This window comes from Alosa alosa, chromosome 10 (assembly GCF_017589495.1).
Source record: "Alosa alosa isolate M-15738 ecotype Scorff River chromosome 10, AALO_Geno_1.1, whole genome shotgun sequence".
Classification (NCBI taxonomy): Eukaryota; Metazoa; Chordata; class Actinopteri; order Clupeiformes; family Clupeidae; genus Alosa; species Alosa alosa.
In genome coordinates, this window is record NC_063198.1 from 3,530,379 (window position 1) to 3,558,366 (window position 27,988).

General features: G+C 40.8%; 1 protein-coding gene across 2 annotated transcripts in view; it reads right to left on the reverse strand.

Annotated features, from left to right (window-relative positions):
• Positions 1-27,988, reverse strand: part of ippk (inositol 1,3,4,5,6-pentakisphosphate 2-kinase) — a 73,278-nt gene that overhangs the window by 23,406 nt on the left and 21,884 nt on the right. For both annotated transcript variants that reach the window (XM_048254231.1, XM_048254232.1), the window contains exons 5-8: positions 12,053-12,174; positions 9,695-9,784; positions 9,360-9,418; positions 7,587-7,659 (exon numbers count right to left, since the gene is read on the reverse strand). In XM_048254231.1, the coding sequence (XP_048110188.1) occupies positions 7,587-7,659; positions 9,360-9,418; positions 9,695-9,784; positions 12,053-12,174 (344 nt within the window). The remainder of the gene's footprint in view (positions 1-7,586; positions 7,660-9,359; positions 9,419-9,694; positions 9,785-12,052; positions 12,175-27,988) is intronic.

The window sequence follows — 27,988 nt, forward strand, 5'->3', positions numbered from 1 at the left end:
GAGTGACGGCCTGTGGGTCATGAAGGGCAGTTATTTGGATGTGCAGTGGCCTTAGCCACGTAAAACAGAGTGAAATAACATTTTGTAAAGAAACATTATATCATTGGATACATATATTTCTCTAGCTATTTAGCCTAAACGGCATAGTGCATGGTATTTCCATAACCGCGAGACAGCACTTCACGATGACTGCAATGAGTAGTTAACAGACAAGACGCAATCTATCTGAATATCTGCAATCTAGCAATCTATCTGAAATGACACCTATTTGAAGCCCATTTTTCATGTAACATATTGTGTATTAGTGTAGGCTACATAGCCTACACAGTTTAAGCTATGTTTAAACAGTAGGGCCTATTGCGAGTTTAATGTCAGCATGTCGACTTTAAAGTCGACACGTCGAGATTAAAGTAGATATAATATTTCAACTTTATTCTCGAAATGTCGAGTTTAATGTTGACATGGCAAAAATATTTTCTCTCTTCATGTGTGGCCCTAATACTCAGTCGTAAAAAACACATGACCCTCCCCAGTCCCAACAATTTAGGCTATTGATGCCTTCTGTAGGCTACTGGGTCAATTTGGGAGCTTGCATGCTACGACTCCTTCCTTGAAATGCCTTGAAAAAGCTGTCGTTTGCAAAATTTCACAAATAATCACCGGGACCGAAACAAACCTGTCAACTTTTCCCAGGTTTATTGCGTATTTTAACTTTTTCCTCGCTGTCTTAGGAGGAGCTGCAGGGCCGTCGCAAGGGGGTCGCGAGGGCCCAGCGAACTTGACAGATGCATGAACTTACATGCATGAAATCATGCGATACCTTACTTTACACATAGCCAAGGCTACCGTCGGTGCATTTTAATAGTAGCCTAGTCTAATAAGCTACACCAGCTTGTCTTTAAGAGGGGAAATTGTATAGCCTATAACATTAGCTGAGTCGCATATTTGGCCATATGGTGTTTATCATAGGCTACATCACGAAACCAAATAGTGTAACAAAGGCGAACTCTTTAACAGGGGAAATTAATTGGACATGAATCATTGTGCTGAACAGTATTTGTCAATGAGCAGAAACACAGACGACATTCAAACTGTTGATAAGATGTGCACTATGGAAACTGGTCTGTAGGCTAACATTGGACAAATAAATGACACTGACTCGCCATATCCGGACTCAGGAAAAAAAAACATTGTCTTGCTTTGCCGCAAACTCAGCAATGAAATCATAGGCCAGTTTACAGGTAGCATAACGTCTTTTTCAATTCATAGAAGGGAGAGCCCAGTCTCTCCTGTGACATTGAGGTGCGCAAATAGTTTTTAATAGCCTGTTCAACTTTGAAAAGCTTCACCCGATGCCAGTCACTGATCGCAATTTCAAATTTCGGGAAGCTTCGTTCAATCTTTTTAAGTTTTAAGTGCAGTAGGCCCCCTTTGAAATTATATCTCGAGCCTATTATAAGGTCCAGTGCGTTATGTCCTGGGATTCGGACGTGCTCATAAAGAAAAGAAAAAACACTTTTTTTATAGATGGTTATGAGGAGCAATACGAGTCTGAACTCCGTGTCATTCAGACTCAACCCTCTTGTTGCTTTGATATCTTTTTCGTTGTCGTTTGAACGTCGGCAAGCAGGCATGTTGCGGTTGCAATTTAAGTGAAATTTCTATAGGCCTACAACATGCAACATGATTGTTAAGCTGGGCTACTGTCAATGTACTTGTACAGGTAAATGTTCAACAATTGCTGGTGTACAGGCTATAATCAATTAGCTAAATCATTTGTCCAGCTGTTTAAAAAAAATTTGTGCTACATTCAAACGCAAAAGGTCCTTTGATATCTTTTTCGTTTGAACGTCGGCAAGCAGGCACGCTGCGGTTGCAATGAATGAGGATAATTGGTTTTATCTGGATTTATTTTGTGCATTATTTTGAATATGACTCGCTCCAGTCTCAACAGCACATGTACTTTTTCCACACGCATCTAAGTTCTAACACACATCCCCTCTCGCTTTCTCTCTCCATCCCTGCGCACAGGGCTTTCTTAAAGGAGCTGCACTATTTTACAACAATTGCATCTACATTTTCATATTAGAATGTTTTGTCTGTTTAAGTGTAAGCTTAAACTACCGTGATCAATTTAAGTTCCCGTGCCCACGCTGAAAGTCTCATGCGCTTATCATTACACTATCAAATCTATAAGTAACCGTGACAAATAGGGTATAAGATATATAAACTCACGCTATTGTATTATAATATATGTTTGGTAATGGCTCACTGCGTCATGGAAGCAGTTAAGTCAAGTCCCATCAAAAATAGTAGTGGCAGAACTCCCAAGTGACACCTTGTGGTTGTTTGTGTCAAATGCAGTTTTTGCCATTTCTGCTAAGAAAATGGGGTGCGTGATTCATGAAGGAACCCGTCCAAACTTAACTGGGACCTACTGTACATGCTAAGCGGCAGCACTAGCTAGCATAACAACAACACTAAAGAATCAAGATGACGGAGGGAGATGAACGTGATAAAACAGGTAATTAGAAACGCACCCAAAGCTTGGAAAGCGGACATCTGGGCACATTTCAGATTCTACAAAGTTAATGGAAAACTAGACAAGACGTACGCGGTGTGTAAAACCTGCCACACTAAAATCAAGCACGTTGGCAATACAACTAACTTAATGAACCATGTCGATCATTGGCATCCTGAGTTGGCTTCGTTAATGTGTGCAGTATGTGCAGGGTAGGAATTTCACGACGACCATGGCCATCGTTGCCCCTTGAGTTGGCCGTGATGCCCCTTTGAAGATCAGAGGTTTACAGGCCACGGTGGCCTTGGTGCCCCCTTCTTTCAATATTCTGGTTTTGCGTCCGACTAATAACAATTTTTATTTAGCCTATGGCCTGTCAAAATAAGCATTCACAGCGCAAATTAATTTAGTCTTTTACGCAGTGGAGAAAGTGACAGCGCACGGCAAGAAAGAAAGTGCATCCAAATTCACCCATTCTTCTCAGTACTCGCGAACGAGCCTACTCATCACACAGACATCACAAGTAGCCCATCACATCACATGAAAGCTTTTTCTCAGTTTTTAAACAATGTTAGCCGTTAATTGCTGTGGTGAACGGTTCACGAGAAAAGTAAATAATATAATTCAATTTAATCATAAATTCTACTGAAGGTTCTGCGCCCATCTCCCTACCCATTCATATCGGTGGGATACTTCACAAACCCTTCGTTCAACACATAAACAATATATCAGAATAAACAGCTGACCTTACCAAACAGAAAGGTGTAAAGCAGTCCCCTGTACAGTTAGCCGTTCCAGAGTAATCCAGTTTTGAATTTACAGCAAATTTCAACATGCATGGATGTCTCCAAATTTGGGCTTTAAGTTTTACAATGTGTTTAAATTATTAAACTTGTTAAAATGCCATATCCAATACCCTGTACCATTCAATTTTATTTTATTTAATGATATTTATGTCAAAGATACAGGAGAGTGATAATACACACATAGCAGCCAATAAAATCTGTTGTTCAATATCTGACTGCTTGTATTGCCTCATGACCTCAAAATTTGCCTTGTTGTGTGCAGTAGAATTTTGATGCATCGCAATGCATCGTCGAATCGAATTGAATAGAATAGTTACCTGGTGAATCGTAATCGAATCGAATTGTGAGGGCAGTGCCAATGTACACCCCTAACAGCAGTTATGAAGAATTTTGTGTATGTAACTGACTCGTGTTAAAACTATGTACATTACCAACCTAATTCGTTTCCAATACACCAATGTTGAGGACAAATTTAACACGTAGCACTTACCATAATATCCCATGTAAAACTGTTAGCTTGCTAGTTAGCCAACTGTGGAACTTCAGTATAATATAGCCAATTATCTCACCTAGTTGTAGGAAATACGTTCATATTACAAGTGATTGAATGAATGTGTGAATTATGTTTAGTTGATGTTGTGACATGTAAAGTTAAGCTTGCCTAACTTAGTTATACAGTCAGCCACAGGCAGTTTGACTGTGCCTACATTCGTGACACTTCTGTTAGTAAACTGGAAAGAGCAAAAAATAGGAACATAAGGTTCCATTAATCCCATAAACAGAGATAACTTACACCAACCTTATTTTGTGCCTTTTATTCACATTTGTTTCAAGATTTAGTAAGTATAAGCCCTTTTCGCTCCCCACTTCGATGCAGCTCCATACGTTTCCATTATATCCAAATAGTCATCTTTCCCCTAAAAGGGGGCGTGTACATGCGGCACATACAATGTTCCATTCCATTCGTCAGTGCGTATTGTTTATTTTCCGGTCTAGCTAGATCCGGAGTGGTGTTGTAGTTTTTCTAACGTTACTGGTTGTTGCAACAGCATGTGAAAAAACTACAAAGTTTGTTAGACCAAAAAGAATGTCAATCTCGCGTTAAAAAAAAAAACTACGCCATTAAAATAGGTTTGCGTTAACAGTGTTAAGGCATAAAAAAAAAAAATCTTGGGTTCCGGTTTCCGACCGACCCTTTCAATTTATGTGCGACCCAAATTTATTTTGAGCTTGGGGAAGAAATAACACTAAATAGTCTAAGCTACATTAAATAAATCCACAAATAAAAGGCGAACTATTAATTACATTAATTACCCCTTGCGTTATGTATAGGGATGAGCGTATTCTCTATTTTACAAAGTAGCCTATGCACAGCTGTTCACGAAGACGATTGTTTTCGTCACTTACCAAGGCACTCGCAATTTTGTCCAAACACCGCAACTTTTTCGCAAATTTGACCAATCATCGTAGTTTCACCGTGAAATTTCCCCTACCACAACAGTCCATCGCACAGAATATTGAGCCAGATGGCACACTTCTGCACCTTCTGCATATGACACCAAAGACTGCCCTAACGTGTTCGTTCCTCTGCAGTTTTGGTGACAATAAATAGAAGGCTAACTTTAATAATCTGCTTACTTGCATCTCTCAACCTGGTGTTGCTAACCTACCTAGGCTATGAAAGTAAGTAAGCCTACTTGGTTTACTGACATTTGAGTAGGTTATGCAACCCATTGGCAAACGTTTACCTGGATATGTCCTTTTAGCTTAAGTCATGTTTGCTAGCTTGTGGGCTTAATTTTAGTAGTGCTACCAAAATCATAGAAATTAATAAAATTGCAAGACATTTACCTCTTCTATGATCCAAGAATGATTTCATTCGAGTGTTTTTTTTAACATTTATTTTAACTAATGACATAGAACACATTCCCAATTGCATCCACATACCGTAATGCACTATGCAAAAAGTGATTCACACTCGTAGCCGAACACAGCGAGATGCAAGCCTTCCAATCCACTCAGAAATGTAAATAGGCTACGCTCACGTCCTTAAAGGGGAAGGCAGTCAATTAGACGTACACCACCAATGTAATGACATTAAACAGAAGTGTAGTCAAATAGTTTAAATCAATATGAAATTACTATATACTTACTTGCTATTAGTAATTATGCAGGCCACAGACTATGAATTATTAAAAAGATATGAACTTAATATGAATTACAAAATATATGAATGTATTGAAACATATGACATGATGCCATCTCTTTAGGCGACTCTTTTTTGGACAGTTCTACGAAAGGTTATACTGCTTTGTAAATTACCTCAGTCAAAGCATTTTCACAAATAAAGTAGGCCTACTTTGATTTTCTGTAATCCTTACTGTTTACCTTTGATTATCCTTTTTTAATAAGCATCAAGATGATCAGTGTGATTTTGGTCTTACTAACCTTAATTGCCCTACATTAAATAAATAAATAAATAAATAAATAAATAAATAAATAAATAAATAATAGCAACTATTTTTGCAATTTTCACTTCCTCCCGCAATTTCTCCACAAAAAACAGCAACCGCAACTTCCATCCAGGCATTTTAGGTCGCAACAGTCTCAAAAAACCTCGCGAAATCCTGGAGGGACTGATTTTCTACCTATCCCTTACTGCCACTGGAAGGGGAAAAAAAGAAAAAAAAATTAATTCCCTACCGACCCATGGCCTCAACGGACAACCAACAGGAACCAAACCTTTTTTTTTTGCCTAATAATGTGTTTAACTGACAGCACTAGTTTAGATATTAGGTGCTGATTTCCAGTTTTCAACAAGGTTTTATTTTGGGACATTATTCCTCTTTTAACTCATTGAGTGCCTAAAACGTAATATTACGTTTTTCCTTCCCATGCGTTGAGTGCCAAAAACGTAATATTACGTTTTTAGCTTTTTTTTTTTTTTATTACGAAACTAGACACTCTAACACACCTTATATGTGATTTTGGGAACTCTGATGAATGGAAATGTAATATATGATGATCGAAAACTCATGACAATGCACAATCTGGACATTTTATCTGGACATTTAATCTTAAAACTCTGCTTTTGATGGTTGCCGCTTTGGGTTGAATCAGTGACACATGCACGTTAGGTCAAAACCAGGCCATTTTCATGGGTCTATCACTAGGTGGCAGTCTCGCCAGGTCTCGCTAGGTCACTTCCCGGAAACTTTACAAGCAACACTTCATACTTCAAAGACGCTACATCTCCATTTCTAGAAAGAAAACAGGGATTTTGATGAAAACTAGCCACTGTTTAGCTTGGAATTTCTTAGGAACAGAGGCATGTGGAAATAAACGGTTTGTACCCACTGAGAGCTTAAAGTCTCACCTTTCAAACAAGCCATAGTATATGTCCATAGAATACGCTGTGGCTCTACAAAAATCGTTAACAATGATCAAGATTGCTGGCACTCTGGGCCAAAGCTTCCGAAAACAGCGCAGCATTCAATGAGTTAAGGACAATATTTTTTTTTCACTGGGGTGTTAAATTAGCAGCTAGCTATGGACTTTTAGATTCTCCGCTAGCTACACTGCTAACTTCACGGTCCGCCCATCGCAAGGAAGTGTACTGGAAATTACTTCACATTAAAGCTTGTTAAAGGAAAGGCGGCGGCAAGGGGACAGATTCCAGGACTGTCTCTTCATTGGAGTCGTTTGTGAGGAGGCAGCTGACAGAGGCCTAGCCTTTTTTCAGCCGGTGCTACCTAGCCTATTGTCAACAGTTACGTGAGTAGAGAGAACTTTTGAAAACCTTTTCTTTTCTTTTATGTCCTATGCAAAAACTTGGAAGCTGCTGAGTTTGTGTGTTTATTGACTGGGCATTTACAAATTTTCAAGAAAATTGTCCTGTATGTCACCGCTAAGGCTGATGGAAAAAAAAAAATTGGTATTGGTACTAAAAAAAAATCCATATCGGTCGATCCCTACTGGGCATTATGTTAATGTAGCTTCATGGTTTAGATCAGGGGTCTTCAACCTTTTTCAGCCCAAGGACCCCTTGGCTGAGAGAGACACTGGGCACCCCCCAAGAATTACATAGAGATATAGTAATATGGCTGACTCAACTTCTTATACGATGTGCAGTTCTTCCAAAAATCTATAAAAGATGTCTCAGATCTAGGACATACAACCTAAAAATGGCTGGATATTCACTCGGCTATGAAAGCCTTCAACAACAGGTATCCATAATACTCACTCAGTAAGACACTCACCTTAAAGATTTTAAAGTTGTTTTGTGGTTCCTCAAGAAGGTGTTTAATTGCAATGTACATTCTCTGTTTGTTCCTAGACATAAAGAAGTTGGGGAAATGAGTTTTAAATTCATTTTAAAAAAAGGTAGTCTGAAGTTCACATACATCTTGACTGAATACATTCAAAATTTGTTTTAGTGATGCAAAATTTCAGAACAATAAGAGTAGTTTTCACTTTTTCCTTTTATTTATCACATTCACGGGAGGAACAAGTTAAAGGATAATTCCAGTATTTAGCACTTTGATTCCCTTTTCTTGTTTGTTTGGATGAACTAGAGTGGTGGACACCAACATTTTGACGATGGGTCCGGTCTCGACTTTCTGCCTCGTTTTGAATCGCCTTTGACTGTTTCAGAGTGGCTGGCTATGGGCATGCACAAACATGTCCTTAAACCCTTAACGTTCTTTTTTCAAAACTGTGCAACTCACCGAGTGGTGAATTGCACAGTTTTGAACTTGCACATGGCCACAATCTTTTACCTTTTTGTATTTACAAGCTGCAGTAAGGACTCTCCATTTTCTTTTTCACCTTAAAATAAAATCTGTAGCCTATTTTGCGGACTTCTCTAAATACTTCATAAACGAAGGTAAACAACTAGTCACTAAAATCGCCTATTAATGCAAGCTTGTGTTATTTGTGCATTTGCAGTGTTGTCTGTATGTTTGCTTAATCCCTCTGGCGAAGCACAAGCGAAGTACTGCTACCGTATTTTCCGGACTATATGTCGCACCGGAGTAGAAGTCGCACCAGTCAAAAAAATGTGTCATGAAGAGGAAAAAAACATATATATAAATATATACATATATATATATAAATATATATAAATATAAAATATATATATATATATATATATATATATATAAATATATATAAAATATAAAATATATATATATATATATAAATATATATAAATATAAAATATATATAAATATAAAATATTTATATATATATATATATATATATATATATATATATATATATATATATATATATATATATATATATATATATATATATATATATATAAAAAATATTTATATATATATATATATATATATATATATGTTGCAGCTGAGTCGCAGGACCAGCCAAACTATGAAAAAAAGTGTGACTTATAGTCTGGAAAATACGGTACTTGGGCGCAGAGATTGTCCGTGCTGTAGCGAGTGAGAAAAGTACTGATGTGTTGCATGATATCTCTGCGCCCAAGTAACGGTGCTTCGCCCCAATATAGTCCCAAGTCAATACCTGCCTGGGAGATCACCTCGTCTTAAATCGGCATTGCCGTTTGTACTCGCTGTGAAGACTGAGGCCACAAGAAGTATTTTTTTTTTTGGCTCACTTTTATTCACAACGTACTATCTGGCTACAAAGGATTCGATTTACTATGCTAAGCTAACCTAGCGGGGGCGCTACCGGACTACGGCAACGCATGCACGGAGACAAAAATGTTTTTGCTCACTTATCTAACTCTAGGGGAGACAGGAGTAACCCAATTTTATAAAACGGTTGCGTGTTCCTTTAATATTCCACCCAGACACCTCCAATTCCATCAAGCAAAGAACAGAGAAAAAAAAAACAGCCACTAATTTGATTTCCATTAGATTTACTTTTCTTAACATTCTGTATGATGCTTGGTTTACAGCAACAAATGAAAATTCAGTTTGAAATGTGGTGTTTCTTTTTTTTTACATTTTAATGTCTCAAGTGCAGTGAAGTAATACAGCACTTACCCTGAGAAGAGGTCCAAGGGGCAATACCGACTCTGTCGTTTCCACTTTCCATTGGCTAACTGCAGAGGTGTCAAAACATGAATCACAAGGACCTATTGTAGTTCCAGCGCTGTGGTGCATATTAAGTACTCAACCAACAGTGGGGCCAGAAAATTCTCCAACTTTCTTTCAAATATCTCTCACTGCTAGAAACACATCCCTTACATGTAATCATTTTGTTGAGCAAACTACATGCACTTCAACAAAGGATTTAAAGTTCAGCTCACACGTCATTGAATGCTAAAACTTCAGAGGATGGAGGGCTGAGGGTACTATGAGATTTATTCTGAGCTTACCTTATAATGTTGGTGCATGCAAAACCGGCACACTTTGCGTTTGCATTCCTTAGTAACATGCCCCGAAAAAGGAAGAAATCCACATTTTGGCTGGAGAAAAAAAGTATTTGATCAGTAGTAATAATTAGTCTTGTAATATATTCAAGATATTGTCCTCAGAATGCATGTTGAGTGCTTATGCCTGATGAGTTAACAAATGTACACAAACATGTGACACACACAGGCATTTCGCATCTGAAAAGCATGTGACAAGATTCCTGGCTAACTCAATGTCCGAATCACTCTTCTAATTTTGGCAGTTCCCCTCTCATTCTTGCCTAGAGGCACACCCTGTGCTTTCACTGATTTCAAATAGTAATTCAAACCTCCTCAGATTTGTTTCTTCCTATTACGAGTAAACTACTGCTTAATGGCCAGAAGCATACTATTTTGATCTGAAATCATTTAAGTACCATCATACCATACCAGGCCAGTTGCTTTAATCTAATACCCTTCTGGGTTTGAATGTATGTTTGAAGTATAAGTATGATATCACTAGCAGTACCAGGTAATGAGTGGGATAACGCCGAGACGGGCGGAGGAAACTCTTTACCTTTGCCTAGTCCATTAACTATAACGGGACAGCTCGGCAGCCGTTCTCTCTTACTTATTATATAGCTCTTTAGAATGCTGCAGAAAGTTCCATTAACATGAACGGACCTTCCGAAAATTTGGATGTCCGATAATTCTATAAAATGACCACTGCAAAAATGACTGACTGCTGACAATGGAAACAGGTTTTCTGCTTCCGATTTAAATCATCTTTCAGATCACTCCACAAGCATTAGGTTCACTTGTCACAATGGAACTTTATTAGGGTTGGGTATCGTTTGGGTTTTAACCGATGTCTTCCCCCTTACAACGCAATCATTTTTTAACATGTTACATATGCCAGTGCTGAAGTATTTAGATTCCCAGCACTAGTAGGCATTTTAACAGCAACTATGCACAAAACAGACTACCTCCTGTCAGAGCAGCTTAGTTAGCAATATCGTGCGGTGATGGTTCCGTAGAATTTGAATGCTTGGGAATATCAATGCTGCAGAGGTATGTTTGTCACCTACAGTACATATTTATGTTTTTACCATCAAACTTTTAGCATGAGCTTCAAATTCACTGTGATGCTATGGACCTCATGCATATGAAAGATTAATGTCAGTATGTAGTTCAGAAGTTATCAGAACCGTGAAACAAAGTTCACATTACAACTTTGCTGATAACATTTCAAATAGATGCCAGTTAGCACATTAGCAAGTGTTTGTGTTTACTAGGCTGTTGGTGTTGTTTCATAGCCTTTTGCTTGTGTGTAGTTATTTGCTAGATTTCTACAAGAGCTTGGGATATTGCTTTAAAGTAGGCTCCTTGTCAATGGCATGGGCTCACGCGAGCTGTCAAACACGGTCCACTAGCCTATATGGTGCACCCCTCTGTTTATATGTCTTGACGTGTATAAGTTTATGTTAGCTAACTGTATAATGTGGTGCTATCAAAGCAAGATGTTACAGATGGCGCATGACGTGCAGTGAAATCCATCTTAATGAGGCACCGAAATCCACGTTGTTATTCGATGTCGTTACTACCATCTGCCTCGGCGCCGGTTACATATTGGAACCATGTTTCGGTGCCCAACCCTAAACTTGATTGAGAGAGAAAGTCAGCAAGCAATATGTTGATATGCTACATCTGAAGCTTTGAAGTTCTATTCAGTTGTTAAGTCTGACATCACTAGCCCAACAGCTTTTTCATCAAAAAAACAGTTTACCAGCTCAGTCAGCTACTTGTAAGACACTATTTGATTTAAACGAGCACGGTGGTGTCTCGTAAGAAACCAACTTGTGTTCCATAGGTCTGGGAATGGGTTTCTGAGTGTGTTTAGAGGCCCCAAACATGGTTAAATAGCATGCCCCCAGATGTTAGCATTATAAGCTAATTTCGAAGCGCTAGCAGCCAGGGCAGATCTCTGGTTTGGTCGAATCCATTTTTGTCGTTTTTTTTTGCTTACCCCAACACGGGGTGACCCTAAGGAAAATAATGTTGGGGTTAAAAATGGCCGTAATTTCCCTTTAATAACCAAAATTACGTGGCAAACTATTTGTGACTTAATGGGAGCGATGAAATGGTAACAAATAAATTCTAAAGAGACATATTATATGTTTATTTTGTCATTTTGGCAAGTTCCCTTATCATAACATTGGAATACAAGTCCGATCAGGGAAAAAAAAAAAAAAAAAAAAAAAAACTCATTCACCCTTATTTTCCAATACTGGCAGACTATCCCTTATTTAACTTTGTGTTAAATGACAAACGGCAGTTATTCACCTTTATTTCTACACAAAGAGGAAGTCTGTGATCTCCAAAGTGACGAGCGTTGAGATGAGTGAGATTCGGTAGACACAAGGCATATCCACTAAATGTATCCATAACTTTGTCACAGCGCAGTTCTGAAAAGAACAAAATAAACATAGAAGACAACATCAACCAACAATTCTTTCCTTTAAACTCAAAATCACCAAATTAACTCATTCATATACAAAATAAACAACACATGCAATTACATTCTTTAACTTATGTAGTTTTGGGAGAGATCATGTGACCAACAAGCGCAATGGTCGCTGAGAGCTAGAGCTCCTCACTCACCTCCTTATTTCATTGAAAAACCAGGTCTATTTACTTTTCTTTGGCGTCAAATCATTTTATTAGTCATTACAGTGAAATGCCTTCAAGCGCAAGAAAGCAGGTATTTCTGTCGTCCAAGTTACCTATTCAGAAACAGAAATCTGCTAACATGGCGGCTGCTAATGTGGCGACTGATGCTGGTGCGGACTTAAACATGGAGGACCTTATCGCTCAGGTCTTGGAGAAGCAACAAAGTGTGCTTGAATCAGTGGTCCACAAGGCAGTAAAGGGAGTGCTAACAGAAATTAACACTTCGCTGCAACACATCAGGACAGAGCTTGAGATGCAGGGAACTACTGTACGTGATCTGATGCAACGAATGGACAAGACACAGGGGGATAACAGGCAGATGAAAAAACTAGTGAATGCCTGTGTTGATGACCAGAAGAAATCCTGATCAAATCCAAGATGGCGGCGCGTGCACACGCATCAACCTCTCCGTCCCAACCGAACGGTGTTTTGTTCGTTTAAAAAGTGTTTGTCCGAAAGTTTTACGTGTTCGTCTCGTCTTACTACGTCGTACTACAAGTACAGCAGGCAGTTTCTACTGGACATCTGCAAAAGCAAGTTTTGCAGCGTTCTGGACTTTGCAACAGAGACGCTAAAGGAACTCCGACTACTCCGGCCTGCAACAACACCGGAGCCTGCTACTCCTCCCCCGGAAAGAAAGTGTCGGAAGCGGTGTGCGAGGAAGCAGAAGAGGGGGAAGCGCAGAGGCGTCCGGGCCAGGCTAGCGGCCAACCCAACTCGCCCAGCCATACCATCCATTCTCCTGGCAAATGTACGATCACTGGACAACAAAATGGATTACATACGACTGCTGAGATCAACGAACCGGACAGTGAGTAACTGCTGTGTGCTCGTCTTCACTTGGTTAAACGACAACATTCCGGACTCTGCTGTACAACTGTAGCAGCTAGCATGCCATCAAGCAGACAGGGCCATTGTAAAGGGAGGAAAATCACGAGGAGGAGGAATCTGCGTTTACATCCGTGACGAATGGTGCCAGGACACTGTAGGAGTATGCAAACACTGCTCACCACTGGCGGAGTTTATGATCATAAAGTGCCGTCCTTTTTACCTGCCAAGGGAAATTACTGCGATTCTGCTAGTTGCAGTATACATCCCGCCTACCAACAATAACAGTGATAGGAACACTGCTCTTAGTGAACTGTACCAGGCTGTCAGTGAACAGACGGCACACCCAGACCAGACCTGGTCTACACTACAGACAAAGGAGCATACAAAGCCACCCCCCTCCCCCACATTGGACTTTCTGACCATATCACTGTTATGCTAATGCCCACATACATACAAAGAGTGAAAGCAAACAAACCGGTTCGCAAGCAGGTAAAAGTGTGGCCTGAGGGAGCCTCTGATGCTCTTCAAGACTGCTTTGACACAACAGACTGGGAAATGTTTAAGCAGGCGGCCACTTATAACAACCAGACAGACATAGAGGAGTATACAGACACTGTAACCTCTTACATCACCAAGTGCATTGATGATGATGACCACACAAAAGACATCATCACTCGGGCTAACTGGAAGTCATGGCTGACAGGGGATGTCCTCAGGCTGCTGAGGGCCAGAGACAAAGCCTACAGAGCTGGGGATGAAGCTGGCATTAGAACAGCGAGAGCCAACCTGTCCCGTGGCATCAAGGAAGCGAAAAAGGAATACACTCACAAGATAACCACCCACTTCAAAGACAGCAGGAACGCACAAAGCCTATGGCAGGGCATTCAGGCCATCATGGACTACAAGCCCGCGCCACAGAGCTGTGAGAGCAACATCCCTCTGCTCAACAATCTGAACCGCTTCTTTGCTCGCTTTGAAGCACAAAACAGCACTTGCCCACAGAAGACCCCTCCCCCTCCACACGAGCAGCCCCTGTGCCTCTCTGCTGACAGCGTGAAGGACACTTGCTGCTATCAACATCCGTAAAGCAGCAGGCCCAGACAACATCCCAGGTCGTGCACTGAAGGACTGCGCTGAGGAGCTTAAGGATGTCTTCACAGACATCTTTAACACTTCCCTGAAGCAAGCCATTGTCCCATCATGTTTCAAAGCTGCCACCATTATACCTGTGCCGAAGAAAACTGCTCCATCCTGCTTCAATGATTACCGCCCCGTGGCACTGACACCCATCATCATGAAGTGCTTTGAGCGGCTTGTCATGTCACACATCAAATCCATTCTCCCCCCCACCCTGGACCCCTTCCAGTTTGCATACCGAGCCAAACGGTCCACAGAGGATGCAATCTGCTCTGCCCTCCACCCAGCCCTCACCCAGCTGGAAAAAAGAGACTCATATGTGAGATTGCTGTTTATAGACTTCAGTTCTGCATTCAACACCATAATACCACAACAACTCATCTGCAAACTTGACAAACGGACTCCGTACCCATCTCTGCAACTGGCTACTGGACTTCCTCTGTCAGAGGCCTCAAGTAGTACGTGTTGGCAACAATATCTCAAGCAGCATCACACTGAGCACGGGGGCCCCCCCAAGGCTGGGCGTGCTCAGTCCGCTGCTCTTCACCCTGCTGACGATGACTGCACTGCAACCTACAGCAACAACCACATAGTGAAATTTGCTGGACGACACAACTCTGGTGGGTCTCATCACCAAGGGCGTGAGACTCAATACAGGATGGAGGTCGCACCTTCTGACCACGTGGTGCAGGGACAACAACCTCCTGCTGAACGTCAGCAAGACCAAGGAGATTGTTGTTGACTTCCGGAGAGGTCACACCCAACACCTGCCACTGACCATTGACGGTGCTGTGGTGGGGAGAGTGAGCAGCACCAAATTCCTGGGGGTGCACATCAGTGAAGACCTCTCCTGGACCACCAACACTCCATCACTGGCGAAGAAAGCTCAGCGCCGCCTGTACTTCCTGCAGAAACTCAGGCGAGCAAGTGCTCCACCAGTCATCATGACCGCATTCTACCGAGGCACCATTGAGAGCATCCTCTCCAGCTGTATCGCTGTGTGATGCGGAAGCTGCACTGAATACAACAGGAAAGCCCTGCAGCGCATAGTGAACACAGCTGGAAGGATTATTGGTGCTTCACTCCACTCCCTGAAGGACATTTACACCTCCCACCTCACCCGCAAGGCGACCACAATTGTGAGTGATGCAAATCACCCCACTCACAATTTGTTTGATCCACTGCCCTCTGGGAAGAGGTACAGAAGCCTGCGCTCCCGCACCACCAGACTCACCAATAGCTTCATACACCAGGCTGTTAGGATGCTGAACTCTCTCCCCCCTCTCCCCCAAATTTTACTGCTCTTATTTCTTCATTGTATGTGCCTTCTTATTTACTTTTTATATTGTTTACTTGAATGTTATGTTTGTCTGTGGACCTAATTGGTAAAATAGGTCTCGTCTCCACCGTGGGATAGTGGGAAACGTAATTTCGATCTCTTTGTACGTCTTGACATGTGAAGTAATTGACAATAAAGCAGACTTTGACTTTGAAATTTGAGCATAAATTAGTCGAAATGGAAGACGGATCGACGCAACAATGTACGCATCATTGGACTAAAAGAGGGCAGCGAAAATAACAACCCAGTCAGATTCCTGCAAGAACAACTACCAGTGTGGATCCCCTCCTTACAGAACAGGGCTATCATCGAAATTGACAAAGGGTACATGAACACGTACGCTGATTTGTAGGTGTTTGAGATATCAGGACCGCCAAGCAATTTTTCAAGGAGCAAGACAAGCACAGCAAAAAGGGCCTATTCATGACTCTAGGACAATGCTACGCTTTAAACCCGACTACAGCGCATTCACTATCCAGCGGCGTCAAGAGTTTATAGGGGCACAGCGTAAACTACATGCTAAAGGCATCTCAAACCTTCTTATCTACCCGGCTACCCTGAGAGGGACACATAGAGGGAGAGAGTTCAACCTTCACTACAGCCAAAGATGCAGACGTTTTCTGTCAAGAGTTGGATATGGAGGACGACGCGACATCCACGCAGGATACCCTGCAGCTGGATCCTGTTGGAGATCTGGTACCGACGACGGAGCCAGAGGACGACGAGACACCCACACAACAGACTTCACATCTGGTTCCGGAGCCAACGGCGGAGTCAGAGCTGGCAGACCCAGCAGCTATGGACTAACGATATTTGGGCTACCGTGCTAGCTCCCAACAGTTTGACTCGAGGGCACTGTATGTAAGTTTTGGAGCCAAGATTTGACGGAAACATTTAACTAGACTGAAAGAACATCTTATAGCCTAATCTATGTTTGTTACTCCAACCAGGTTGGGTTGTGTGTCCTATTGTATAACTTGTTAGCTGGTTTAGACCTATGTTTAGGATTTTTGTAACGTTGTTCATGTTTAGCATAAGAGTTCACTAGACCCGTTTCAACGAACCTGACTTTAGACGGGGGGGCAGTCGTGGGCTGGAGTTTGCGCGAACTGCGTTTGATGTGGCCACGTATCTTACAGATAGGGGATGGGGTTTGTAGTCTCAGAGGGTTAGGGAATTTGTTTTATTTTTTACGTTTTTACCACACCTTGCTTAGATTTAACAGTTCACACTTTGCTATAAATGTATCAGCGAATTCCGGTAGGGTACGTGAAGCTTGTATGCGTGTATATTTTGAAAATGGCTGAACTTTCAATCTTTTCAGTTAACATCAGGGGGCTAAATGGGCCGATCAAACGAGCCAAATTCCTGGACTACTTAAGATTTAAATTGTTTACAAAATAAATACTACAAGATTGCTGCTGCATCTAGTGACGACACCAAAACCAAGGGCTCTATTGAGTTGCTGTCGCAGAAATGCGCCCTCACCGTAGATAAAAGTAGTAAAGATCTATCAGGCAGGATATCTTATATATGCACCACAATAAGGAATAGGAAAATAGCCTTTGTTTCAGTGTATGCACCGTCTTTATATGACGAAAACGTTTTCCTGCGTCTAACCAATGAATTGCTCTCTCAATGAATATTCACTGATTATAGGGGGAGACATGAATGCAGTGCTAGATTTAAATCAGAATAGATCAGGGCTTAGTCACACAAAGGCCCAAAAACATACATTAGACATGTTTAGAGCAGTTGTGGAATCACATAATCTTCTAGATATCTGGAGGATGCACAATCCTACAAGCAAGGATTACACCTTTTTTCCCCACACGCCACCTCACCCATTTCCGCATTGACTATATTCTGTGTTCTAGTGAGCTTAAAGTAATGTTCCACACAATAACAATAGAACCAGCAATTTTGTCTGATCACAATGCACTGATAACCACATTCTGTTGTGATATGTTAGGAGAAAGATCTAGAAGGTGGCAGTTTAATACTTCCCTTCTCCAGAACACAACTTTTGATGCAGAATATACAGTGGGCACCGCTTTCAAATGACCACTTCAGTCGCGCATTACGAGGCATGAAGCTGCGTGAAGCTTTAGTACCACTTTCAGCCACTGTGCGTCGCTCTGCCACTAGGGCTGGGCGATAAAACGATAGCAATATGTATCGCAATAGACATGTAATCGATATCAATAAAAAATACATTCAATAGAACATTCGGTAATTAAAAAGCAACACACACGTCGCCTTACGTTGTCCATAAATAAATAGGTTAAATATATCTTGCATTGTAGCTAGTATGTGCAACTCTACCAGATTAGGCGATAGAAGTAGGCCTACCTCAACATGTGGTGGTCGCGACAGTAGTTGCAATATTCTCCTGAATTGGCCTCAATGGCAGTAAAAACTACCCTCTGTGATGATACTTCAGACTTCGGTTGCTGCTATTCACAACTACCATCATTACCATCTAGTTTCCAAGGTGTGTGCAGCTAGATAGATAGATAGATAGATAGATAGATAGATAGATAGATACTTGATTCATCCAGAGGGAAATTTTAGCTAGCTGGTGCTGAGAGATGAGTTTGTGTAATCTCCTGAGGTGGAGAGATTTTTTCAGGTCTGGTTAAAAATAAATATCTTTGTTACCTTTTGCTGGATTATTGGCATGTCCCTGGGTCCTAGATCTTTTATCTTAATTCCCTCTCTCTGGTAGCTTCATTAACTTATCCAGCAAACTATTTAAAAATCACAAACTCTCGCTGGTAACCTAGCCAGGTTAATTTCCCTCTCTTCTCAAACTGACTATTCAAAAATGTTTATTTAAGATGTGGGCTAGGCTATATGAAATGCCTGAATGTGGTTGATGTCTATAGAGGCACGCATGCTCCCTGATCTCCCTGGCTTCAAGCTCATCCTGCTTGTCGCACACATCTGAAAAAAATCTCCTGTGCACGACCTGCCTGCGCGAGGCTGAAATTTCTTGTGCGACAGAGGAAATTACGCAATTTTGACGTCACGTTGTCGCGCTACCGGTCGGGTGCGGCGAGTATGTAGTACGCTATAGCCTATTTATTTGAGTGTTTTTCATGATTGTGTTGCTATTTCTTTTCCCTGTTTGCTTTTATTGATAACTGAGGTGATTTAAAATCAGAGGAAGGTTAAGTTTAAGTTCTTCTGGTCCTTATCTGAAATAGATTTATTTTTTTTAAAAATCAATAATTATCAATATCGACTGATATGAAATACTTATATTGTGATGGTTTTCAGCCATATTGACCAGCCCTATCTGCCACTGTACATCGCTCTGCCTGCCGGCCCTCCTGAAAAAGCAGGAGGACATTAAACATAATTGTTGCCGAGCGTAATCCCAGCCTACGAATTCAATAACAAAATAAATCATGCATAATTGTGACCCGCTCTGGCGAAATGAGTCTTAAGTCGCAACGTTCTATTTTGAGATATGGCCGCTTACAGTAATTAACATTGAAAATATAGATTTTTTTTTTTTACCTTATATGAAAGAAAAGGTCTTCAAAATTAATCTCCCAAAGTTTCATCATCACAGTAATTGCGAAAATACACTTAAATGGCTGTTTAAGTTGACTTGCAACTCTTAATCTTACAAAGAATATCTCGAATAACGCCGTTTTACCAGCCGGCTCAACCGAGGATTTCGCACGAGGATTTTCCTATGTTTTGGTATTCCCTGAAACATCATGATCTCAGTTATCCAAATATGGTGTGAAAACATCAGTCCCTTCTTATTAAACCTATCAAAATGTTCACAGAGTCTCCTCAGTTGCCAATAGGAAGCCCTGTTCACAGCCTTGTGCGACGCGATTGGTCCACCTACCATCCTGTCAGATTAGCAGTGCTAATGTAGTCTAATGCTAGCAACATCTCATCACACCAAGGCGACAGTTTTCCGTGCTTATGAAAGCGCAATTAAGGCAAGAGGTAGGTGTTATCCAATGTCGTAGTGGTACAATAAGAGGGGGGTAAATGTAGTAGGCTATGCAGAATCAGATGTTTAAAAAGACATGCAGAACATGTTTGATGATGGAAGCTTATTGCTGTGATATTAATCCTGTAAGGCCTGTATACTTTTAAACTTACTCTTTATCATAGTCTGATGGTTTCCAGGCCTTAGTGGGTTCAATCTTAAATCAGGATAATGCAGTGGGATTTGGCAATGTTAATAGTTGCATTTGGTACATAAACTTTTAAGATGTAGATAAACTGTGTTTTACTTGCGTTTAGCTACCACTACATCCTTGCTTATTACTGAGCATTTGTGTGCTGAAATTATGTAAATAAGCCTACACTGCAAATAAGCCTATGCTGAAAAAACATAATAAGTAGATCTACCTTTACTGATTACAACAGTATTAAAAAAAACTGAGATGTTGAAAACAGTGCATTGATACAGAAATTAAGCAAGCCTTTCCCTACTTTGTTTTATCAGAACATCGTGTGGCGAGTCTTGTGACCTTTCGACGCCTGTGGAAGACCCTAGTGCCCTACATTGTGCGTACAAAGCCAATGACTGACTTGTGTCGTTGTGAATCAGCGTGACTGGCAGTCATTCCTCAAGCCATTCTTCTGACCTCTCCCTGGGGTATAACCAAACACCAGCATTACAGGTATGTAGATTACATCAATAACGTGTTGATATATGTAGGTAATTGTTCAAGTGTGTGCGCTTGTAAGAATGGATGATTTACTCATATTTTTTCTCAATCTTCTGTATTTTCAGAATGAGCAGACTATCCTGGCTGGGTGTTCTACAAGAAATTTGCCAATTCTGAGGAACGTGAAATATGCCTGCTCAAAGAGGATGCACCACCAATGCAGAGACCCCCTGCTGTCAAGCCTCCTGGTTTGGATTTGAAACGTCAGGACTATCTTTACCAACACATTCGTGAGTTTTGCACCGACAATACAAAGAACTTTACATGCCCAAAACCAGCTGGGGAGGTGAGCTGTTTCACTGAGAAAGAACCTAAGAAACGTAGAGTTGAAATATGATTCCAACTATGTGTCTCTGTGTTTATGCCACACACACACTCTCTCACTAACTCACTGACTCTCTCTCAGTCTCCCAGTCTCTCTCTAGATACATGTATATAGTCAATGTCTCTCTGACACACACACACACACACACACACACACACACACACACTAAACACTCACTCACTGACATTTTGCCCCTCTCTCAAAGGCTTTAAAGCGAAAATGTAGTATGTCTGTTTTGACTCTCTCAGTCTCCCTCTCTCTCTCTCTCTATGTAGATACATGTATATATAGTCAATGTCTCTCTGCCACACACACACTCACTGACATTTTGCCACGGTCTCAAAGGCTTTAAAGGAAAAATTTAGTATGTCTGTACTAGGGGTGTAACGTTTCATGTATTCGTATTGAACCGAAACGGTACGGGCGTCACGGTTCGGTGCATAAATTTACACGGAGAACACACGGTATAAAAATACATAAAACTCGTGTGCGGATTAATTAATGTCATGCGCAATTACTGTTAAGTAGTGAGAGTTACGGGAGTTCTTTAGCGACACCTAACGCTAATCTGTAGCCTCGCCTTAGCTCTGATTGGCGCCTATGTTTTTTTTGTCAGGTCGTCGGTCGAGTCCGTCAGTCATTAGCAGCACTAAGGTTAGACCCACAAGAGTTAGAGGATCCGCTGGTCTCTTTAAGATCGCAAGTTTGAGAACTTCAGTTACAGTAACGTTAGTACAGGCGAAAGAGTGGTGGATAAGATGAAACTGTGTCGGCGTTGTTCAGCAGTTGTTGGGTATGTGAGTGGAAAAAATGCTACACATATTCGAAGCCATCACCCAGATGATGTAGGCTACCAATCACTGAAACGAGGGGGAAAAAAACTTCCCCGCGCTTCAGCAGCCTTTGGATACACATACAAATAGGGCCAAAACCTATGGCTTAAATTAAATGATTTCGTAATGACAGAAAGCTATGTAAATCGCGTGGTAATTACCTTTATGTTGGGGTAACTTGTAACTTCTCACATGAGGAGCTGGTAGTGTTAAGTGCATAGACAGTAAAATAAAGTGACAACGCTAACCAGGCTAATAAACAAACCATGCTGCGGTGAGTTAACGTCAAAGGGCAAAGTCACGTGACTTCTAGTTGTGGTCCGTTTATGAAATGAAAGGAGCAATTTCGTTTTTTTAAAAAAGGCAAAATAGTGTGATGCTGTAGGCCTATTTTCAGTTTTATAGCTGATTGTCTTATTTTGTTTACAAGTTACAGATGGAATCTGGGTACTTATTGTACTGTTTAGCCTACATCTTACACACTTCAGGCTGTTGCAGATAGCTCAGGGAAGAGACTGTATGACACTAGGTGGTATAGCCTGAGACATGTACAACATTTTCTGCATTTTTGTTTTGCTTTTCCCTCCATTGTACCAAACTCGTACCGAACAGTGATGTCCGAACCGAGGTATGAACCGAACCGTGACTTCTGTGTACCGTTACACCCCTAGTCTGTACTGACTCTCTCAGTCTCCCTTTCTCTCTCACACACACAGAGACATTGTGGCACTGTCGCAAAGGCTTGAAAGCGAAAATATTGTATGTTTGCAAAATCTTTGGGAGGTATTCATTAATGTTCCTGTTACACATCCAGACTGAGGGCACACTACTGTAGCTAAAATTGTCTGTGTTTGTATGTGATATTTGATCTACTTAAGTTTTTAGTCCTTTTTAATATATATCTGTTCTGTCTTTTGTGGTTTTGGACATGAGTCTGTCAAATTAGCTGAATTGAATTGTATTGAATTTAAATGAATTGAATCTCTGTAAAAAGCGCCTTAAATTATTATTGAATTATTTGATAAATATTGAATAATATGTAATAAATATTTTGAAATAATTGATGTTTCAGTCTGATTTAATAGCTTTTTCTAAGTATCTAAATGCCTTTAGTAAAATCATGTTGTAAACACACTGGGTGCAGCTCTGGATGCCAAGGATTACTGAAGAGGTCATCAAAAAACGGACGGAAAACTTTAAATGCGATTATCTCGGGTTTTCAGTTGGAAAAAGGTGCTGCCACGCCATAATTCAAATGAATGTAACTTCATAACCATTTAAGATAGGACTTTGACCAATACATCATTTTAAAGCTTATGTTCCCATCTTTCCAAAGATACCAATATCTCAATTTTGAGTTCTTGGTCACTGTGACTCATTTTGCTGGATCAGGTCACGATTAAACATTTCCTCGATTTAGGCTACTTGGCTTAAGGCTTGACTACACGGTGGTAACAAAAATCGAAATCGAAATTTGCTGTCTACATTGTCAGTGTTGGGGGTAACGCAACTACGCAAATCAAAACAGTGGTGTGATAATTGAGCCAGTAGAGAAATAACTGTTCAGAATTAATCTGTAGCCCTGGGTAGGCTTCTGCAGAAATTCTGCCGATTTAATACTATCTGGCGACGTTTTTAACAGGCTACGCAATAGAGGCTGACAACTATGACCCATGTTTTGGTTTTGTTAATTAATTTGCCCTACTTATTGACTGCAATGTAGTCAATTGACTGCTTGACATGTCATTTTTATTTTTCTGTACAATAAATACATCTGCTTTATGCCGCAGAATTACGCACTTGGCCAGCCTATAGAACGGGCACATTTTGGAGAGACCAGAGAATGTACGCACGCAATAATCTGTAGTCTATTTGTGGCAGGTTACCAGCAAACGATGTTTAATGCATTAACTCAAGACGTCAAACGTTTTCTAAACAATACAAAACAGAAAGGATGCAGCAGGCAGCAAATGTAGAAGAGCAATTTCCAGTGGAATAACAAAATGCTGAATGAAGCCCAAAGATATGAAGGCACATCTGGCAAGTATTTTTTGAAGACGTAAATGGTTGGGCTATAGGCCTAGTTTGCAAGAAGGAGACAAAAAGCGTGAGCATGCCACACCATCCACAGCTGTGGTAGCAAGGATAGGAGGATTACTGTTAGCGCAGGATTTATATAAAATTCTTCAACAGAAGGCCTGCCTCGAATGCAGGCTTGCCCAAAAAAAAGGCCTGTGGTTTGCGCAGCCTACAGTAAGTAGGTCTTAGTGAGTTAGGAGTCCTCTCGACTTCTTTTAAGCTGTCTCAGAGGTGGAAAGTTGCGTTCGTTGGGGCCAGGGCCGGATTAACAATTCATAGACCCTTGGGAACAAATGTCTGATGGCCCCCCCGCCCCCCCCGCCAACGTGAATCGGGCGGTCAGTTAATAGGCCTATATCGTTAAGATTTTTATTGCCATAACTAATATGTTACGCGAATCAATTAACTATTGTAGGCTACCATCAATTAATAACATAGGCAACACCCAGGTAACATGTTGTCCAGGTTATCTGAAACATGCCCTTCATCTACAACAACTGGTTACCTTGGGCTGCTACAGTCGTCAGTGCACTGTGCACAGTAGGCCTATGCTACTCTTTGTGGTTGATCAACTAAAAATAAAAGATGTATTTGGTGATGACGTTATTGTAGGCCTAGTAGACCTAAATTCTGAGAAATTAAATGGTGCAGCTTGATCTACATAGCGCACCAGACCGCAATGTCTTCAAGGGTTGAATGAAGGGAGTTTGCAAAAATTTGCGTATTTTTCAAGTCAATAAATTCTTAATTTTCGAATGTGACATCTGACTTTTCAAAACCATAGGCCTGGTAGTCGCTTAGACAAGGAGTTATACAATAAAGGCAATACCATTTGTGTCACCTAATGCAGTTCAATGAATTAGCAAGATACCATCAGAAGCCAACAATCTATCTGCTTCACTTTTGTGAGTTGCGAACACCTAGGCTATGTTATAGACATTCTATGAGGTACCAGTGTTTAGCTGCGTCACAAAACAATAAGCTTTGTCAGACTACTTTTAAAATGATATTCAGGGCTATATACATTTTAAACATTTGGGGCTGAAGACCCGACAAAGCCTTGCGTTAATTCTTCAGGTGGGAAGTGTCAGGAATTTTCAAACGAGAGACGCTCTCATTGGTGGTTAGTATATGGAGTAGGGGATTGACAGCAACATACACTGTAGCCAATCACATTATGAGAGATGCTGAATTTAACATTAATTTTAAATCAAACATCGCAGTTAATGTAAATTTAGCCGGGACTCTAAGCTGGCACACGTGGGTGCTCGAGCGACGGAGCACCCACAGTATCGGCGCCTATAACAAGCGTATCTCGCGGTTGAATCCATTACAAACAAACATGCAATGTGAACGTCTGGGATTGGGAAGAGCACCAAATGCTCTACTGAATAAGCACGAAGTCAAGCCTTTAAATGAAAAACACTCTTTAATAATCAAAAAAATAAACGCTAATGAAGTAAACTTGTGATCATCAAAAATCGTTTATCTCCTGTAACTCCGTGATAACAGGACGTAACAGGAAGGCATTTGGCTGAGCAACGGAGGTTAATATGCTCTATATTTTGTCCAAATGATGTCTGTCTATCATCGTTGCACTTTCGGGAGAAAACCAGAATGTTCAATTTGTCCTGCGTTTCTTCTACGGCTGCAAAGCGGTATTCACTTCGCAGTTAACCAAAATATTTTTTTTTAGGGCAGGGCAGGCATATTTCTGGCTATTAAATTATTTCTAAACCAGTCTGCTAAAGTCTGTAGTGAAGTCTGTGTAGGGTTTTCCAGGCTCCATTTCTTTTTACGAGACACCCTGCTCACTTGAGACATCTGCCGGTTGTTTGGGTTGTTGCAGCGTTACTGGAAAAAACAAATTCAAGTCGCGTGATACCGCGCGGACCGCGAGGGAAGCTGGCCAAGTCGAAGCACTGCCCACTGTAGAGCCAAACTGGCTGAGTATATATCAATCAATACTGATTCAGTTTCTGACCCTGCATTCGTTTGGCAAGGAACTAAAGGATTTATTAGAGATTCACGACTTCCTTTGCAGTCAATTTGAAGAGAAAGAGAGAGGTAAGGATTGCGGAGTTGGAAGAACATTGTAAGTCTTTAGAGCAGTCTCTTAAAACTTGTTTTTCTAAATCTACATATACTCTTCTAATAACTAGTCGAACAGAACTTAACGATTTGCTAAGGAGAGCTGAATTCATAACGCACAGCAAAATTAAAGCAAAATTATTAGTGAAGCAAAATTATTATTTTAATGGTTGTAAACCAAGCAAGTTGCTTGCTCTGAAATTAAAACAAAGCGAATCCAGAGCTATTAACAACAGCATTCGCTCAGACCGAGGTATCTCAACGAATCCTAAAGATAAACTCCACTTTTCAATCCTTTTGTTCAAAGTTGTACGAGTCCTCCTGCAATCCTGATCCGACACAGTGTCAGGAGTTCCTAAAAGAGCTGGATCTACCTCAGCTTGACCCAGAGGAGGCAGAAAAACTGGGTCAACCTATAACACTAGAGGAACTTAACTCATTAAGCATTAAAAACAGTTAAAAAAGGGAAAACGCCAGGGTTAGGTGGAATTCCATCAGAACTAACCTGACTCTGCCAGATGGATTTGCTCCGCATATCCATCTGGGAACTTTTCATTGAAGAACTTTTGGGAAGGGGGCGGAAATACTGGTTAGCTGATTGGATAAACCATCTGTCTATCACCACCTTTGGTGGTTATCGACGGGCCAAATCAATCAATTAGATGAACAAAGTGTTCTTCTAATTCCTTCGTTTAACATACAATTAAGTTAGGTAACGTAACTAACGTTAAGATGTTTTAACTTACCATTTGTATGTGACATGAACCTAATCAACGACAATTCCCATCAAGTTTTCACGGTAGGCCCTACACTTCTGAAGAAAGTATATTCCTCCATTATGAACTGGAAGCGGCCGTGGAGGATGTCTGTGTCGTTCATTCCTCCCAGCTGCATGGCTGAGACTCATAGCTTCACAGCTTACCCAGGAATACTTTCTAATTTGAATAAAACTTGCGCGATATAATAGCTATGCTCATCTCATCTGTGGATGCAGTCATATTGTTCGTTGAGTCACACCTCAACCCGCCTCAAAGCCAACGCTGATTGGACGTTCGTTTGGTGAACTGCTCCAAATTCTCTTTAACGAAAAGTTGCCAGACTGATCTGCGAGTGAAACCTTGAAAGCTTGCGAGATCAGGATGGTCTCACGAGGCTACATCAGAACTACTTCTACAATACTTTGACATATTAGGATCTACCATTTTACAAGCTTTAACCTCAGCCATAGAGATGGATACTTTCCCCCAACAAACCAACACTGCGCTAATTTCTGTTATACCAAAAAAGGGCAAAGATCTTACGGATTACTTAAATTTCAGGCCCATCAGTCTCATTGGGACTGATATTAAGCTTTATTCTAAGGTCTTGGCACTCCGCATAGAGCGCTTTATTGAGAAGCTAGTCCACCCCGACCAATCAGAATTTATACCAAAACGCCATGCCGCAGACAATATACGCAGACTATTTCATGTAATAGAAGAAGCCAAAAACCTTCCAACAACGGCAGCAGTTTTTATCAGTGGATGCAGAAAAGGCATTTGACCGCCTAGAGTGGAACTACCTGTGGCAGGTCATGGAGAGACTTGGTTTAGGGGCCAAATTTATTGACATGGGTTGTATTTTATATGCAAATCCCACAGCCATAGTCTCAACCAATGGCTTGCATTCTCAGCCATTTCCCGTCGAACGGGGCTCTCGACAAGGATGCCTGCTTTCCCCCATGCTATTTGCAATCTCTTGAACCATTAGCCCAAGCCATAAGGCAAAATAAAATCTGTAATGTCCAGATCAAATCCATAAGCAGCTCGATATCATTATTTGCAGATGATATTTTGCTATCTCTGATCTTGAGGACTCTATTCCAAAAATTCTTAGGATCTTTAACGAATTTGGCTCAATCTCTGGCTATAAAATTAACTGGAATAAATCTAATCTTCTTTTATTGAACAATAGGCATGTGATATCAACTATTAGTGTTACAATACCAATCCAAATTACATATTTGGGCATCATCATACACACATCACTACAGCGAGTTGTCCAGGACAACTATGGAACTATATTAAGTAACGTTCAGAGTGATCTGGCTAAGTGGTCTGCGCTGCCGGCATCACTACGGTCTAGGATTGTGGTTGTTAAAATGAACATAGTTTCCCGTGTGAATTTCTTAAGAACAATGATCCCCTTGCCCCCACCAATACATTTCTG